Below are 19,608 nucleotides of genomic sequence, written 5' to 3'. Positions count from 1 at the left end.
TCATCAGAATTTCCTGCCCCTGACAGAAGCACAAGTAGCTTAGTAGACTAAGCTGGGCAAAACCATCCTAGCCATGGCCTCTATTTTCTCTTCTAACAGTAATGGCCTATCTGGAAGAATCCCCAATACACCAATTTGTTTCTTCAGAGATAGTGCCGCCCCAACTAGAGCTAACTGGAACATGTTTATGGATGAAGAGTTCCTTTGTACTATTTTAAAAAGTTGCCTCATGTTTTTTGTCTAGAATTGCCCCCCTTCGCCCATCCCATCCACCACCAATTTTGACTGATAATTATAGAACTCCATATGATGATGCCTACTACTTCTATGGTACCAGAAATCCTTTGGATCCCAGCCTCGCATATTGTAAGTTTTATTTTATTCTTTTCTTTAGAGTGATAAGATATAGCTTGTCTTTCATGGATAAATGTTACTGAATTGATGAATTATGGAAATATAGAAATGCAAGTTTGGGGGGGTGCTTGGCTAACAAATGGTTGCATTATTTAATGACATCAATGGAAAGTGCCGGTATAGCGGTTGCTAAGCAATACAGTCATGTGACATCTTGCTTTATAATCAATCACTCAGCGATGAAAATTCCAGTCCTACTTTTAGTTGTAAATTGAGGACTACCTATAATCCTAGCAGCGTTTACCAGCCAATTAACAGTATCACTATGCTTCTGATGATAATCATTTGATATTTATTATTTCAAAATATGTATATTATGTTTTGCTATACATCTGAGATTTACATTTTGGATATTTTTTGCTATTTTAGATGGTGCAGGTGGGACACAGCCTTCATCTGCACCACCCCCTTTTGATACTACTCAAAAACTTCCTGTGCCCATGTAAGTACAAAAAAGTACAAAATAAACAATAGCTTATATTATTTATTTATTTCCAGTTATGAATATAATTTTGAAATGATTGCCAGCTTTCAGAACTTAACATAATATATAAAACAGACCACTTTTGTAGCTGACAAGATTATACAGGAAAATTATGAAAACATCACTTAAAATACACTTTCTTTAAATCTTTTTGATACAGCAATAACATTGGTGCAAACATTGCAAGTACCAGACCAAAAGGTTTGGGAATATTTCCTGAGGAAAAACCAAAACCCACAAGAGACGCTACCTTAGCTTATCAACAAGAATTACAACAGCAGGTAGGAAGGTGAAATCTGTCAAGAAATTATTTTTGTATTTTCAATTGAGGTGTTAATTTTTAAAAGAAATTTTGATAAGAGCAAATAGTATAGATAAACACTGGCATCAGTGCATTTAAAACAGACAACTTGATCCAGTCTACCTTGGGTATATTGCCAAAACAGACAGCCTTCTCCTCTCCCTCTCTCTTCTTCCTCCTCTTGTCCACCCCTTTTGTAATTTGTGTATATAGAAGTATTATGCAGGATGATAAGATTTCAAAGGATCAGAATGGTACAGTGGTATTTAAGAGTTTGTGACAATTTATATCTTCAGTATTCATATAAGGACTTTATTTAGACAAGCCCAAACACACTTCAACAACCAGGAATTGCAGTAAATGGAAATAGAGCATCCTTACAACATATTTCGGGAAAATGGATATCCATGCAACTTTATCAAAAAGTCCCTGAACTCTCAACCCAAACCACACAACCAACACAAGCCCTAAAAAGAATTATACTGCCATACATCAACAATATCTCAGAAACCACCAACAGTCTACTACAACCACATGGAATCAGCATAGCACACAAGCCAACTAAAGCCCTTCAAAACATTCTAAGCAGACCAAAACCCAACAACCCCAGGAGAAAAAACAGGAGTCATCTACAACATACAATGTAAGGACTGCAACAATCACTATGTAGGACAAACAGCCGGACTTGCAGAACACATCCATGAACACCAACTAGCAGTCAGAAGACATGATGAAAATTCTTTAATTTCACAACATATAGACAGATTTAACCATATGTTCAATTGGGAAAATTTGACTATCCTAGACCAAAAACACCAGGGAATTTCTAGAAGCCTGGCATCCATAACAAATTAGCCATTAATAGGCACATAGACATAAACAATATCTATAGATTATTCAAAAGAGACAATCAACTAGCCATAAAGGGAACAAATAGAACTAAGCACCTCTTCATCAGCAATCAGCACCCAGTTGAGCATAGATTAACCCCAAGAATTACATCAGACACACAGTCAAGTAAACAATACCCTAATCAAGAAACTGCCGAAGAAGCCAACAGCAAACAGCCCAACCAAAGAATCTCTTAAGACTATCCCCACCAACACTGACAAGCAAGCCACTAGAATATAAACTGACAGCAAACTGCACTTCTTACTAGTATTGATTATATTACCTAGTTTGGATAATGAAATGTTGCAAGAAAACAAGCAAGCTCAGAGAGCACCAAGGACCTTCCTGAGGTCTACAGCAGGATTGTCAAACTGGTGGCCTGCGAGTTGGATGCATAATGCACAGGCCATGCCCACCCCAGCTCTGAAAAGGCAAAAACGTTGTGATATGTCATAATACATCATATGATGTGATCGAGTTTGACACCCATGGTCTGCAATATATTTCCAACTTTAATATATTATTTACATCATTATTACAAGATCAAACTCCTGCAATACTTATAAAATATGAATATTGAAATAGCTTTCCAAAAATGCCATGTGATTTTTAATAAATATAAATACATCATGGTTATTTTTCTTAGGGCTGGTTTAGGTATTACTGATTATTCTTTTATACACCAATTAAAAAACTGGACATTTTTGTTTAACCTAGTTTGTAATTATATATCACAATAGGATGTCAGTATTGTTTAAATTCAGTATTTGTTAAAAATAAGTGCTGTTTCATGTATATTTTATATAGATAAGGGAAAGAGAAGAACGCCGTAGGCAAGAAAAGGAAGAAAAAGAACGCTATGAAGCCAAATTAGAAGCTGAAATGAGAAATTACAACCCTTGGGGAAAAGGAGGGGGCGGAGCTCCTCTCAGAGACAAAAAAGGAAATCTTATAAGTATGTTTGAAAATCTAATTATCTTCCTTTTAGTTCTTCAGACTTGTAGCTGTTTATATATACTATCTTCTAAAGGGCATCTTGATACACAAGAAAAATGGATGTACTACAGCGAATTTACAGCATAGAAGGATTTTTTTTCTGATTAAATAATGTGGTTGAAAAATATTTGCTTTTATGTCAACAAGAACTGTGTTTATAACAGGATTTTTAAAAAGTTGATTTGACAGAATTGCATTAAGAAAATGATGATTGGAGCAAGAACGGGAGTCCTGTGATACCTGAAACATCTGGACCAAGATGTTTTTTTTTTGTAGGCCTTTCTATATTCTCAACAAAGAGGCAATTGAATTACAGTATTCTTATAAAAATTGAAGGATCATTTCTTAGTTCTGTTAAGAAGTTCTGTTTTTTCAAAATAAATAACAACTCAGTTAATGTTAACGGTTATCCAAAGAAGTTGTATGTGTCCTTTTGGAGCATGTGTACATGCAGTAGAGATTTTAATTTGTATAATATTTTAATCATATTTTAATCAGAATTATAAACATCACTTTGACTGTTTAACAATGTTAGGCTGGAGCCATTGCTTCTTTTCACTGAGGAAAACAGCTTTCTAGGCAGAATTCTGTTCATTGTGCTCAAGTTAGGTGGAAGGGATAAAAACCAGTTTTGTTAATTCTCTTTTTCCTTCACTTTCCACATCTGAAATACTGTATTTGAAGCAGATTGTCAGAAACAAAAAAATACAGGAGATTAACTAGAATTTACTTCTCTCCATTTTTTGAAAATGCTGTTGAATTAAAAGCCTTCTTGTAAAGAGAAGACATCAATCTCTCACAAGAAGAATTTGTCAATTCAATCCTTCATATATAAAGTTTTAAAATATCTATGTTTTAAAGTAAATCTTGCATTAATCCTTTAATACTATTAGGTAAAAGTAAAATGTAATAACAAAATTGAAATAAGAGTACTACAAATTGAGTGACCTGAACTCTTATAGCTAAACTGGATGATAATATTTTTAATTTTAAAAAGTTTTCTAAAATTACTTGACTTATAGTAGAGTTTGAAATAAAGAATATTGTACACAGTGCACATAATTCTGTTTTAGATTGAGGCCCTCATGCATCCTTTTAAGTGTAATTCTGAAATAATATTTCTTGAAACTGTTATAAACATGCCATATTGGAATAAAATTTCCCCCTTTTCTTCAGCGGACTTGAATATTATGCACAAGCAAAATGAAGATGCATACCATAATCCAGAGGCACGAGTATATGAAGATAAAAGAGCTATAGTATCTGTTGACCTAAGTTTGGCCTCACCAAGACTTGAAAATACAGATGAATCTACAAATAAAACAGCAGGTTTAAATGCTAATATATTTTCAGTTGCAACCGTGTTGTGTCATTGGTCACAATTATTGTTCATTTTTCCTATGCTGTACTTTCCACTGAAGGCAATCCTATATATTTTTTCAATTCTCTTAAAGCATATAAAGCGAAGTAGTAGACCTGTATTATTACATTATGAAAGTTGTTACATCCCTGTTGACTTCTGATCTGCATCAAAATGGACTTTGTGCACATGCAAATATTTTTTTCCACTCATTTACAGGCTGAATTCACATTTTGGGAATGTAGTGAGGTTTCTTTTATTTTGCTTAGTGTGGTACATTAATGGAATCAGTGAATAATCATTGTTTTAAGGCAATAAACAGTTAAATAATGATTTTTTAAAAAAATAGGTCATTGCAAAGGTAGTCCAGCACAATAGGCAAATGGGGATAGTTAGATTTAGGAATAACTTTATTGTCACTTTGAATGCACACTAATTGACTACATTAAAATGAAATTACGTTGCATACATCTCTCAGTTGGGTTGTTCATGGTTTCTGATTTATTTCTGGTTTGCATTTTAAGCCCAATTCAATTTGTTTATCTTTTTCCTTTTATATGGGCATTTATTTTGTATGAGTGACTCTGAGGAATGATCACAATTAAAATGTCAATATAAATACAAAATGAAATTGAAAAATTACAACTATCATCAAGAAGCTTTTGAGCAGTTATAGAGGCAACACAAATACCTAAAATAAGAAAAAAATCAAAGCAGGAATTTGTTCAACTGGAAGATTGAGTAACATGTTCATAAATTACAATAAAAAAATCTCGCTTGATGGAATATTATAATTTCCACCATATTGTCTTATTTGAAAACAAACCCTCAACCTATCTAGGGTCATATTTATTTATTTATTTATTTATTTATTTATTTATTTATTTATTTATTTATTTATTTATTTATTTATTTATTTATTTATTATATTTCTATACCGCCTTTCTCCCATAGGACTCAAGGCGGTGTACAGTCAAGAAAAATATAGACACACAAACATCATAAAATTGCTAATTAAAATTATTACTTAGTTTGGTCAATTAAATAAAACCCAGAATTAGATAACATTTAAAAAAAAATCATTCACATGTTCATATGTTTAGCCCCACCTGTTGAAACATCAGGGTCTTGAGGGCACGGCGGAAAGCATGGAGATCAGGGATATTCCGTATCTCCGGGGGCAGTTCATTCCAAAAGGTTAGAGCCCTCACAGAGAAGGCCCTCCCCCTGGGAGTCGCCAGTCAGCATAATTTGACTGATAGTACCCTGAGTAGTCCCTCCCTGTGAGAACGAACTGGTCGGTGGGAGGCTATTGGTGGCAAAAGACGGTCTCGTAGGTATACGGAACTCTTCTTCGGGATTGCATTTGGACATGCCTCTTCCATCGTTTTTAAACATCTTTTACACCAGCAGTCCCCAAACGTTGCAGCTTGGCGGCCCGGCTGGATGGAGAGGGGAGCCAGGATTCATGAGCAGCAGACAGATGCACACGTGCATACATACGCAGCTCAACTGCAAGTTGAGTTGTGCTCACAGGCACATGCACACTGGCTCACCATTCACATGAGTTGAGTCTTGCTCGTGTGTGCACCAGCCCATGGCTGGTTGCAAATAAACCATGGGCCGGTAGTGGGCTGCGGCCCGGGGGTTGGGGAACCTTGTTTTACAGAACTACCATTTTAGCAAACTGGACTCGACTTAGTTTCAGGGCCTTTGTATGATTTGGGGTGAAGAAATGGAAATTATTGCTCTTTAAGGTATGATTTGAAGGGGGAAAAGTGGATATTATGAAAACTGAGAAGTTTGGTTATTTTGATGTATATGATTGCAATCAATGCATAAACATTTGAAGAAAACTCGAGTAGCTCAGGTGTATATAGATACCAGCATGCAGTGGATGCAGAAGGCTGCTTTTGATCTACAAGAATCTGGGAAATGAGAAAAAATATTAGAAATGTAATGGATTTTTAGTTTTTTGAGAAAAAATTGTCAGAATACTAAACTTCTCTTCAAGATTTTCACATTCTCAAAACTGACCACATAGAAATAATAGATGTATTGATTTTAACATTTTCTGTTTTGTAATATTTTTTTAAAAAAATGCAGTTGCCCTTTTAATTTAAAACAAATCGGAAAGGAAATGGTGAAATTAATTTCAAGTATTGCCAGATATACGGTATTTTTCTGTCTATAAGATGCACTCCCCCCCCCAAAGTGGGTGTAAATGTCTGTGTATCTTATAGAGCGAATGTTCCCAAAGCCCTGCCCACTCACTAGACCCACCCGCTGGCCTCTGCCTTCCAGCAATTTGCCTCCTTGCAGCAAACAGCAAAAAGCCTGATCAGCTTCAGCACAGCCTGATTTAGTACGAGCAGCTGATTAGCGGTTGGATCTGCTTCCTGGAATACTGTGGATCAGCTGTTCCAGGCTGCAGGGATCACTGCCGCTGCCTATTGCCACCTCTGCACACCCCATTTTTGGCCTCCGCGCATTCTGTTTTCAGCCTCTGTATGTCCTGTTTTCGGCCCAGTCCAAGTGGCCGTGATAGGTGGCGGCAGCAATGGGCGGCTACGGTAACAATGGGTGGCTATGGTGGCGATGAGCAGCAGCAATCCCCACAGCCTGGAGCAGCTGATCAGTGGTATTCTGGGAGGCTGATCCAGCCACCAATCAGCTGTTTGTGCTAAATCAGTCTGTGCTGAAGCTGACCAGGCTGTTTACTGTTTGCTGCAAGGAGGCAAATTGCTGGGAGGCAGAGGCAGAGGCAGATTTTTTTTCTTGTTTTCCTCCCCAAATGCTTGGTACTTCTTACAGTCTGGAGCATTTTGTAATTTGAAAAATACGGTAGTCCTGAAAATCCACCCCCATCTTATTAAATTATTTAATTTAAATAATTCTAATTCTTGGTATATGATTGCTAAAGCACAATTCAGACCATCACAGTAAAGCCTTTGAATGCAAAAAATGTTGATTAATTAAAGGCTTGGGGTTTTTTTTCTATATCTTTTCTCTTGTCAGTGTGTCCATGCATATTAAAGAAATGGTTGAAGGGTGTGCATATCCATGTTTCTATCTAGCAGTCATTTTCTCTCTCCTTTCCCATTTGTAAGGTTCTTATTTTGAAGAGTATATATATTATGTCTGGACTTCCAGTTCCCTTAGTCGTCTGTGTTGCAATCTTTATTGGTATTGGTAATGGAAAATTCAGTCCTTTCAAATTTGTAGCTTTTGTTTTTGCTTCCAGTGGAGGTAGGTAGTGCCTTCTATAGAAAAATCCAATTGATTTTTTAAAAGCTTTTTAAAAATACTTTTGCATTGTTAATTGCAAATATATCTTAAATTGGGTAATAGCAGTACATTCAATTACAGCATAATTATAGATTATTTAGCGTAAGATACCTAGCATCAGCTTAAAAGCATTTGTGATAGGACGTATTACCAATGCTTACAACTTCCCTCCTTTTCTTTTTTAAATTAGGCTTTACATATACACAAACATCCCCTTTTGCACGGGGTAATGTTTTTGGAGAGCACCCAAGTCCAGAACAACTAAGGAGACAAGAGTCATATAAGAACTTCCTTCGTTTTCAGGTAAGTATATTTGTAACAATATTAAACAATATTTCTGATTTAGCTTATTTCCATTTTCTAAATGCTGCTGTAGATCTGGGCTTTCTACAGATTAAATAGTAGTGTTTTTATTTAGTAGTAGCAAATTTCAAATACTGAACACAATCCCCAAAAGACTATGCACCAAAATTCATGAGGCTAAAGTAAGAAAATTTAGGTTTATTAAAAAGTTGCAAATGTATCATCCCATCATAATTTCTAACTAACACTTTTTGAAAAATCTTAGGATAAATTTGTGTAGACATCACAGAATGTTCAGTGTTAGGGAATATGAAAACTGACTAGTGGGGAAGTGGACAGAATACAATGAAGTAAGCTCAAAAAGAGTTAAAACCCTGAGTACTTCAGCACTTCAGTTGCAACATGTTGTAAATTTTTGCTTGGGAGAAATTTTCATTTTCATTATTACCTGCAACCATTACATGCGGCACTAGTGAATTATATACAATCAAAAATTCTGTACTTCTTGGAGGAGTTATGAGAAGATACAGATCATCACCCTGGGGCTAGTTCCTTTCTATGAGAAGATCTCCTTTATCCTTGAAGTGATATTCTCTACCACAATCCTCATTTTCCATTACAGTGTAGGAAACTGCATCCTGGGAATGGAATCAAGCTGTTACATTCTAGAAATTAGAGGCAGTGCTTAATTTATGACCACAATTGAGCCCAACATTTATGTTGCTAAGTGAGAAATTTGCTAAGTGAATTTTGCCCCATTTTACAACTTTTCTTGCCACAGTTGCTAAGTGAATCACAAGAGTTGTTAAATTAATAACATGGTTGTTAAATGAATGTAGCTTCCCCATTGACTTTGCTTGTCAGAAGGTCACAAAGGCTGATCACATGACCCCAGGACACTGCAACCGTTATAAAAATGAACCAGTAGTCAGGCATCCAATTGTTAAATCACATGATCTTGGGGATGCTGCAATGGTTTGAAAAATGGTCACAAGTTACTTTTTTTTAGTGCTGTTGTAACTTTGAACGGTCACTAAACGAACTGTTGTAAGTCAAGGGCTACTTGTATTGTCAGTGTAGCTTACTGGTTGAGCACATATCGTTTAGGATTCTGGTCTCAATAAAAAGAGCTGTTCTCTGATAGCTTAATACATTGAGGATAAATGCATAACTTGTACATAATAAGCAGCTAGTCACGTATTTATCATACTTTTAGTATATTGGGACCACTCCTTTCCGAATTGGCTTTCATCTTCATACTAGCTACTGTTGCTACATTTGTACTCTTTAGGGATTGTTGTATTTTCATCATTTAGAGCTCTGGTTTCTTTTCACCTAACCTAAACTAACCTTGATGTGATCAGTGTATTCTTTCCTTGCCTTTTTCCTCCATTAATCTTCCTCACGAAATTCCACAATTCTATTTAAATTCCTAATCATGAGATTCCAATTGCTTCCCCTCTTCTTTATTAGAATATTCAAGGTTAGTCTACTATAACTACTAACTTTCATAAAAAATACTAAGATATACAATGGTTTTCATACTATAGATGCATGTATTGACACAGTCCAGTGATTAAGATTTCTGTGGAGAGAAAAGACTTCTATTGATCAGTAGTTGGTCATAATGATCTAGCCAGTCTAATTAGTTTTATGAAAACAGCAAATATATATATATATATATTGTTTCCAGATAGAGGAAAAAAGAAAAAGAGAAGATGAAGAACGTGAAAAACGAAGGATTGAAGAAGAAAGGGAAGAAAGAAAGTTAGCTGAGCAGAGAGCTAGAATACAGCGAGAGTATGAAGAGGAACTGGAAAAGAGGCGAAAGAAAGAAGATGAGGTATGATTATAAATTAATTTGATTGATTTTTGCCATGAAGAGAACAGTTACTTCCTTTTATTATCCCAAAAATGAGACAATAAATTACTACTTGTGTAAATATATTCCTTACATCAGGAATTTTTTTAAAAAGTCAAATTCCATATTTTTTTTGTCATAGGAAGTTGCTAAAAGACATCTTCCTTGATTGTATATTTCTGTCTGATTAATGAACAGGTAAAATGTACTTATTTTTCACTAGTACTCCAACTTCGCTTTAATTAATATGCCAGTAAAGAAAATGTGTATTTCTATTCTTTAATTGGAGGACTCCTATTAAGTGGGGAACAGCAAGTAATTTAGTTAATTAATATATGTAATGCAATTTATATAAAATGAAAGTATTTTAAATATGTCAGTTTGATTTACAAATCTCTCACATAAATATTCAAGCGGACACTTGGTAATATTACAAATGTATAGGCTTTCCCGTTCTTTGTAGAGCAAGAAAAGACTTAAGAGATGCAATTTGGTCAATTGTTATCTCATCAACATTAGATTTAGTTTGTATCATTTCCATTTTTATCTTTATAGCAAAGATTAAAAAATGAAGAATTATATAAAATAGCTGAAGAAAGAAGAAAAGAAGCTGAAAGGAGAAAGATAGAAGAAGAAGAAGAAAAGAATAAACAGGATATTGAAACTGAAAAATATTTGATTGATGAGAAGGTAATTTAAAAAGAAAATCTTAAAGTCTGCCTTATTAGCTTAGATCCAAGTAGGGTCATCTCCGTAGAACTCAAATCTGCAGTTCTAAGCACATCCCAAAATGCTTCAGTCTCAAAACCCATGGTCTTTCAGGAGATCAATAAGAATAGCTCCTAGTTTGATGTTTGAATCCAAAGCACTGCTAATTATTGTAAAACAAATTGCTAAACATAGTATTAAAAAAATATCTTAATGGCATAGAACATTGGAATGTTTAAAGTTGGGCACCCCAAATGTGCTATTTCAAAAGGCAACTGGACTTTCTTTATTTTTCCTTGAAGACATTTCACTTCTCATCCAAAAAGCTTCTTCAGTTCACTGTGTGCTGGTTTGCCTGAAATATGATCATGAGGCTGCAGGAGAAGACTCTTATGTTTTATGATGGCTGGAAGTGCTTTATGGCCCATAAAGCATCCTTTCCGAGGCTGTCATAACTTTAAAATGTTGTTAAATGACCAGTTGTAAATTGAAGATTACCGGTAGACATTCCCTAGATTAAGATCTGAATACGTAAATTCAACTTCATGCAAATGTTTCCTTAAATCACATTCTAAAATGTTTAACAGCATAATTCGTAAGAGTTCAAAGTAGTATAGAACATTGGTAAATATATTAAACAGACTTAGCTTTCATTGGGTTGTGCTGTTGAGGCTTAGCTGATCATAGCATAACTGATGGAATTTCGTTTTATAACGGGCCAGATCCTGTTTGGTAGTTGTCACATCAGAGCATTTGTTTTTCTTTCAATACTGTGTTAATTGAACGTCAGGTTTACATATACACATATACAAATGCACTTTGTATGGATAAAGAATAGGGCAGGGAGAACTTTTAAGTCTCTCTGTTAGTGAGAATTTGTGCCCAATGGTCTGGGCAATGGATTATTGGATCCCACACAGCCACTGTTTATGTATTGATCAAAATTTGCAAGATAGATGCAAAACACAAAAGAAACGTTCATTTATATTTCTGCTTCCTCTTTTCCTCCTTTTCCTACGTGCTCAGAGCTAAGGATAGTGATGTCCATTTGTTTTATTAGTATTATAGACTACAGTTGTGTTAAGAAAAATAATAATTGACTTAACTTATGCTAAATTTCAGTTATTATTTTCATTTCATAGTGTGAGAGAGATTTATTTTGGGAAAATGTATATATAAAATAGAATGATAGCAGGACAAGCCCCTTTCTGAAAGAGTGGTCTCAAGAGAACACAGATTTTGCAGCGTTAGGTTTCTGATGATATTATGTCCTAATTGTGTATTGTTCTATTCATGTTCAAATTAACATGACCAGTATTACACACTGACAGTCTGAAAAATTTGGGGGCTGAGACCATAAGGAAAGTATTATATGGCTCTGCCACCTCTACATAAATGTATTTACCTTCATTGAGTTTTATGCTAGAACAGGGTTTCTGCCACACTCTTCCTTTTTGTGTATTCTAATTTTTAATACAGTGTTTAATTTTTTAAATACAATTGAATTCACTTTATCCAAAACTAGAACTTCTATTAATATTAGCAAGATAGAATATCAGTAATATCAGAATATCACTATCATTAGCAAGATAGAACTTCAGTCAATATTGTTTTTTGCTTCCAAAAATGTAAATTTTGTATATTATTTGACAATGAGTTTTCATAAATATGTTCCAACCCCCCCCTTGTTCTCACTTTAAAAATAAATATATCCAAATCAGAACATTAATTAATTAATATATATTGCATCAAAAGAAAATTATAATGATCTTTTAATTGATAGTTTAACTATTGTATTTGTTGAGGTCAGTTTTAGAAGTGCACATTTTCATCTGTCCATTTTGTTGTTTATCAGATTTCTAGACACCCTTCTCCTCTTATACCAACTCTTCAGAGTAAACCATTAGTAAAAGAAGAAAGAACACTTCTGATGAACAGTCGCTTGTCTTATTACACACAGGTATGTTTGATTATTATACAGATGTAATTCAGGAATTACTGTTAGTGTTGTATTTCCTAATTGTGTTCTTGAAAGATTGTAAGTTACTTGGAGTAAGGGCACATCAACATATTAATTTATATATTTATTCTCCTTAGTAATGTTTAATAATTCTATTGACATTACTTTAGCCACAGTTTAGAGCACTATTTTCCAAACCTGGCAACTTTAAGTCTAATTTTGCTTTCTTCAGCTTGTAGCATATGTTTCATTACTTAGAGGTTCTAAGAATGTGTAATTCTACTGTGTGGTTAATAATAATTTTAAAAATTAAATGGCAGATAGGATAGCTGATATAAGGTAAAGGTTCCCCCACACATGTGTGCTAGTCGTTTCCAATTCTAGGGGACAGTGCTCATCTCCGTTTCAAAGCCGAAGAGCCAGCGCTATCCGAAGACATCTCTGTCGTCATATGGCCGGCATGACTAAATGCCAAAGGCACAAGGACCACTGTTACCTTCCCCCCAAAGTGGTCCCTATTTTTCTACTTGCATTTTTTACGTGCTTTCAAACTGCTAGGCTGGCAGAAGCTGGGACAAGTAACGGGAGCTCACTCTGTTACGCAGCTCTAGGGATTTCAACCACTGAACTGCCGACCTTCTGATCAACAAGCTCAGCGTCCTAGCCACTGAGCCACCGTGTCCCTGATGATATACATGGACATATTTTTTTTAAAAAAAGAACATCCTTCCTGTGCAGCATTTCAAATTAAGGAAATATCTATCATTAAAACCAATGGATTATTCTTTCTTAATACTAAATGTTATGGGAAAGATTGAGTGACTATGGTTATTGATAATGTAATTGAGAAAGGAAGGATTATATCTCTTTTCCCTGGTTGTAGTTTCCACCTTCAATATTTAATTTAACAATTACTTGAACATGAGTTATATTGTTAGTATTATATGTAATCAGGCCTTAGAATGCATGACACCAAAGCCAGTAAAAGTGAGCTATTTCTCTTTGTATAGATGCCATATAAATTTAAGTTTTTTTCTAGGATGTACCCAGAACTCAGTCCCCGCCAGTGCCAGCTAGAAGAAATCAATTACGTACATATGGTAAGAAATCTATAACTCTTCTTACTTTGGTTGTGTTAATGACCAGAATATATATTTCTAAAGGAAAATGGATACTGGGCATTCTGTACCTAATTCTTGTTATACTGAATTTGCAGAAGAAAAAAAGAATGTAATAAATGAACTTTCGGAGATGAGAAAGCAGCTCCGCAGTGAAGAGCGACGACTACAGGAACAGTTGTTAAAAGTACATAGTGATGATGATGATGAAATGCCAGGGAAAGGGTAAGGAGTTTGGTTTGTCACAAATCATTTGATAAAATACACATTTCTTCTTGGGAAAGTGATGAATACTTTAATTCAGCAGGTCCTGACCTTTCCATCTGGGGATGGGGAGAGGGGATGGTTCCGTGTGAGCAATGGGTGGGTGCATGTACAGCTCCATTTGCACAAGCACACCTGCCTGCTGCTCATGCAAGTGGACCTGTGCGGTGTGTGCTCTCCTGCCACTTCCACAGCCCAATTCCAAACAGGCCACGGCCTGATACTGGGCCGCGGCTCAGAGGTTGGGGCCCCTGCTTTAATTAGCAGTAAAGATACTTGTATGGAGTTAAACATTTTACCTGAAGACAATATTGGGTCTTTTGGTTTTCTACGTTTTGTTACCACACATGCCTTACCATATATACTTTGCCACATATACTTTTGTATGTGAACTGGTATCCTTTCATTAGGAGAGACCTAAAATACATTCTATATAAAATTAAAGGGAAATCTTTTTATAATTTCTTTCTTCTGGAGCTGCCCCATAGTGAAATATCAGATAAGGCTGTGATGAATCTGGTTCCGAAATTGTTTATGATATAAAGAAATTCTGCTTTATAGTTAAACAATAACAACCAAACAAACCCATATTGTCAGAGTGAGGGCTAACTGATTCAATGACTGTGTTGTGGGTTCAAGTAGACATTCCTGGATTTAAGCAATTGCTTAATTTAGTTCATTGTTAATCATTTGTATTTAGGTTGGAAATTTGAGTTTTTCTAAGACATATTATAATTAAAATAGTTTCATCCCTGGCTGCTTTATTTAATGAAATACTTGATATATTTAACTTCTTCATCTTGGAGATTATTTGTAGTTCTTAATTCATAGCCACCATTAATAACTAAACTTTAATGGAAACTATTTGCCTAAAATAACCTAAAACCTAAAATAATGCATGGCAATGCATATTGTCATAGGTGTTACTGCATGTAGCATTTGTAATTAGTAAATTGTAAAAATTGGCTTCTCCATGTCTTCTCTAATTGGCTTTCTAGAATTCACAAAATTGGAACATTTTTTCATTTTGTTTTAGACCCATTTTTATCATCTTCAGAAGAATTCACTTCTTTTAAGTGAACTTGTATATTTTTGAAATTTGGATTATCTTTTTGCATGATTTTGGTAACTTTTATAGGAAAAAAGATAAACAGAATTTGGATGTATTTGAAATGGCCAGACTCCGCATGCAAGCTCCAGTAAGGCGACCATCTTCAAAGGAGATTGCTGATCCTATTAATCTACAGAATATCCGTGAATTTAATGAACTTAAATATAAAGGTTAGTTGACAAACTCTGAAATGATGTCAAAGAACCAAGCAACAAGCACCAAAATCAATTTCTCAGCATTTATGTGTGTACCACAGAAAAAAAAAAAAAACCCAGGGTGTTCTTAGTTTTCTAAATGCTATTCTATATGTAGTTAAAATGATGCTAATAACATACAGAGAAAATTTATCAGCACACATAGAAACTTGGAGCTTGCAAAGTATAATATATTTTTATAATTCCCACCCAGTGTAACAAGAACAAACAACAGCAGAGTCCAATTGGAACTACAGTAGGTATGGAATATTGCCTGATGGTTGACAAAGAAAAAAGAATGGTAGTGTTGGGATCAAGGAAAGGAACAGAATAGACTGGCTGAAATCGTAAACAAGGAAAACAAACTGAAATATTTATTTCAGCTGTCAAAAACAAGTAGTCCAAACAGGATTAAGAGCAAGAAATCTCCAAACTTTGCAAAACAGGCAAACACCAAAAAATTGAGCTACTTGAGAAAACTAACTAACTTGAGAGAACTAACCTAGGGTTGGGGAAGTCCCACAAAAACTCATCGTTTAGCCTCTGCTTTTTAAAATAATTGAAAATGCACATAAAAAAGTAAGACAAATTATCTCAAATAGTAATTGTTTAATAAAGTCATTGAGTATATAGATTATTTGTATTTAGTCTCCCCCTTTGCCAAATTTTTCTGTTCAAATCTGTTATCATCTTTGGCAGATAATTATTTAAACAAATTATGTATGTTTGAAGAAAAAGATATGAGACTTCTAAATGCTTTATTTTATGTTATAGATTCAGAAACACGAGTAGAAACAAGACATTTGTATCCTGATCCTCCCACCAATAATGATACTCTGGACATTCAGCAGCTAGCATTGCTAAGAGAGCAAAAAAAGAAACTTAAAAAAATGAGGAAAAATGCAGAAGGTAAGCTAGGGCTCCTCAAACTAGGTGTGTCTTTCATGGCTTTAATTTAGCTCTGCAATCTTTATTTTGGTCTTTGCACATACCCACTTATACCCCAAATATAAATATTTATGTCAAGCATGGGAAAATCAAACGTGCAGGCAGTTCAAATGAATATAAAGGTTTATTGCAAGCTTATGCTCTATATGAGAATCTGAGCTACTAATGGTCAAAGCTAATTGGCGGCAGATAAGAGTTAATGGAATTCAAAGTGGGCTGGACTTAGATCTCTTGTGGCGTGAAGGGATTCAAGACTGATGACTTGTTTGACCCATCCCTCAGGCTCAGCCTGGTCATCTCCTATGATTTATTATCTTATATAAGATCAGTGGATACCTATTGCTATTAGCTTTGAGTTCTGTCATATCAGTTGGCTAATTGCTGCAGTATTTTTCTGTCATTGATGCTTGTGGGTTTTCTCCTGCCTCTCTACAGGACATCTCCATCTCCATCTTCTGCGATTGGGCAGAAGTCTGGCATTCTAGTTCCTCATAGTTACAGTATTCAAATTCTATTAAATTAGATTTCTGGGAGACTCCATCTTGGCGATGATTTTGGGATATCAAAATTAACAACAAGGGAATTTTCAATTGAGGTTTTTAGATCTTGTGTTATAGAATTGCACAAAGTATAAAAAAATTAATAAAGTTGTTTCACTGCAAAACAAAATATGTTAACAATACAGTACCCATATTTTGAGGGTTTGCAAATTGTCTGAATATTGATCAAGAACTTATTTAAAAAGGAAAAAAAATGGTGAAGAGGGTTGCACAAAACTTTGGGGAATTCATAAGAAAAATCCTATTTGTACATAAGTTCTTCAATAAATGTCTAATAAATTGCAGGATTTGGTGATAACATATTCAATTTTCTACTTTATTCCTGTTCCATTATCAATTTTTTTTATTTGCATGTAATTATAATTATTAACATTACTATTTCTCAGTAAAATTCTATTGCTATTGGTGTGATTTTGAATGCATGGCTTTGATAATATTTATTACATTCATTACATACAATTCTAGTGTTGTGGAACACTGTCAGGGTCCTTTGGTTTTTAATTCTATTTTTCTTCTCAATATATTTGCTTTATTAGGTTCCCTAGATTTTGATGAGCCGGTATCTAGCATTAGATCAAGAGACAAAAGATTGGTGAGTAACAATACAATTAACTTACTCATTTTTTTATTCCTTATGGGAAATAATAACTTTGTGAACTCATGTACATATACTAATTCATATTCCTTGAACCTTTGCCTTTTATATTCAGTTTTCATTAGAGATTTCACTTTTTTATATGGGGATTATAGCTCCAGGTTTTTCTGTGCAGGTTCCACCTAGTTATCTCTATGACTTCTTTAATGGGTATCTAATTTGTCTAAATTAAGATGGTATCATGGGTTACATGTATAATTTTCAAAGGCTTCTGGAAACAGTGCCTTTGAAAAGCAACAATGAGGTCAGTGTGGGCTGGGATTCATATCGTGAATGCTTATTAACAGTATTGAATAGTCGTGTAATTGTTATACATTTCACTATAATTTGAAGGCTGAAACTTGGAACAGGATTCTAAAGGGTCTTTAGTTATCTTTTAAAAAACAATTTCTCAAAACTGAGAGAGAGTTTAAAATATTTCCTTAGTAGTGAGAGTTGGATATGTTTAAGTTTTATGTTTGATCATAATGAATTTGATCATTATTGATAACATTATTTTGTATTTTTTGCAAACTGGAGGTGTGAATATCAGATAAGCTGACACATAGAAAATTAAAGATATCTCACTTGGAAATAAATATAGTGGAGTAGGAAAAGCTGCACAAAGGAGAACCAAAATGATTTATGAGCTGAAGTAGATCCATTGTTAGGAAAGTTTCAACTACTGAAACTTTTTCAAATCTTGGATTAAGGCACTGAAAGACCACTTCCATATTGTTGCCAAGAAAACCAAAGGGAGATATTCATAGCACATTGACTTCAGTTGAAATGAAATTTTACTTTTAATGAGGAGACACAGAAAAAGATTAAATTATGGAGGCAGGGCTGACGTTGTGGTGGTACGGTAATGACTTAGCGGGGCTCCACTAAGCCAGCTGAATGCTACCTGTCAGGAGGCCCCTAGGGGGTCAAAAGACACCCCAGAGAGGTGACAAAGTAGAGGGGACACTCCATGGATCACGAGGAGGAAAGTAGCCCCTAGCAGGTCCGGAGGAAGCCCTCAAACCAACAGGAGAAGAAGACGGTCATTATGGCCAGAACAAGCTGGGACAGCCCCATGGAAGAAGTGACTTTGTGTTTTTCCACATTTCAACACCTTGGGATTATAAATATACTCAACAGTGAATTGAGATTTATAAAGTCTTGGGGAATTGGTAGGCCTTGTGGGTTACAAATATTTACTACTAAGAGAAGAAGGAAGCAACCGTGAACCAGCTGTGAACTTTGAAGAGTGAACTGAGAGTTGCAACATCCAGAGGTATTGATGGGCCTTGTGGATTACAGATGCTAGTTATTGAGAGAAGAAGAAGAAAGGAAAATAATTATTTGCAAAGAAGTACTCCACTCTACTACAGGATAAATTTTTGGACTGATCTGGTGGATTATAAAATTTATAAGATTATGATACAGGTGGGAAATAGGAAGAGAAAAGAGTGTCCTTTCCTTGGTTTAAAACAGGGGGGTTAGAAGTTGGTTGGGGGCTAAGAGATTATTGTGGTGTATTTTACTAAATTAAGGTCCCATTTAACTTGGTTAATAGACATAAGTAGATACAAGCAGAAATGGCAACCAATCCAAATTTAAGCAAGTTAGGAAAGAAAACAACATCTGCACTATCATCTGCAGTATCATCTGTAGCATCAAGTCCATCAAGTCAAAGATCGATAGAGATCATGTTACAAGCAGAGAAATCAAATTCATTTCAAAAAGATGTGATGACAATGTTCCGATCCTTACAGGAGGCGATAATGAAGAATCATTAGGTGAAGATTGAGTTGGGAGAGGTAAAAGAAACGGCACATGACATGAATGAAAAAATAGGGAGTTCCTAACATATGATAGAAAAAAAATGAACAAAGGATTCAGGTAATAGAGGAAAAATCAGAACAAGCTGAGAAAAAAATAGAAGAAATGAATCAAAGGCCTACACAGGAAAATAAAGAATTGGAGGAAAACGTGATTTTGTTGCAAATGGAAAAGGCTGCTTACTTCTTGAGATTCCAAAACATAGAAGAGGAAAAAAAAGGGAAGACCTACCTGATATAATGATAGAATTGCTGGCAAATGCCTTACAAATTACAAAGGAGGAAATGCAAGCAGAAATAGATGAAATATTCCGAATACACACAACCTATGCAAGAATCTCCCAAGAGAAGTTCATGTCAGATATGAAGATAAGAGTTGAAATACTT

At 34.8% G+C, this 19,608-nt stretch overlaps 1 protein-coding gene across 1 annotated transcript in view; it reads left to right on the top strand.

Annotated features, from left to right (window-relative positions):
• CSPP1 (centrosome and spindle pole associated protein 1) overlaps positions 1-19,608 on the top strand; it is a 59,771-nt gene that overhangs the window by 31,361 nt on the left and 8,802 nt on the right. The window contains exons 13-26 of the mRNA XM_070942235.1: positions 245-366; positions 784-856; positions 1,059-1,179; positions 2,898-3,045; positions 4,263-4,415; positions 7,925-8,037; positions 9,731-9,880; positions 10,454-10,588; positions 12,462-12,566; positions 13,606-13,666; positions 13,783-13,909; positions 15,087-15,229; positions 16,028-16,162; positions 17,298-17,353. Of these exons, the coding sequence (XP_070798336.1) occupies positions 245-366; positions 784-856; positions 1,059-1,179; positions 2,898-3,045; positions 4,263-4,415; positions 7,925-8,037; positions 9,731-9,880; positions 10,454-10,588; positions 12,462-12,566; positions 13,606-13,666; positions 13,783-13,909; positions 15,087-15,229; positions 16,028-16,162; positions 17,298-17,353 (1,642 nt within the window). The remainder of the gene's footprint in view (positions 1-244; positions 367-783; positions 857-1,058; positions 1,180-2,897; positions 3,046-4,262; positions 4,416-7,924; positions 8,038-9,730; positions 9,881-10,453; positions 10,589-12,461; positions 12,567-13,605; positions 13,667-13,782; positions 13,910-15,086; positions 15,230-16,027; positions 16,163-17,297; positions 17,354-19,608) is intronic.

The sequence above is a fragment of the Pituophis catenifer genome, unplaced genomic scaffold (assembly GCF_029215685.1).
Source record: "Pituophis catenifer annectens isolate HBS135680 unplaced genomic scaffold, rPitCat1.0.hap2 SCAF_3, whole genome shotgun sequence".
NCBI lineage: Eukaryota > Metazoa > Chordata > Lepidosauria > Squamata > Colubridae > Pituophis > Pituophis catenifer.
The sequence above is the reverse complement of the archived record's forward strand: the minus strand, read 5'-3'. Positions and strand labels throughout refer to the sequence as shown.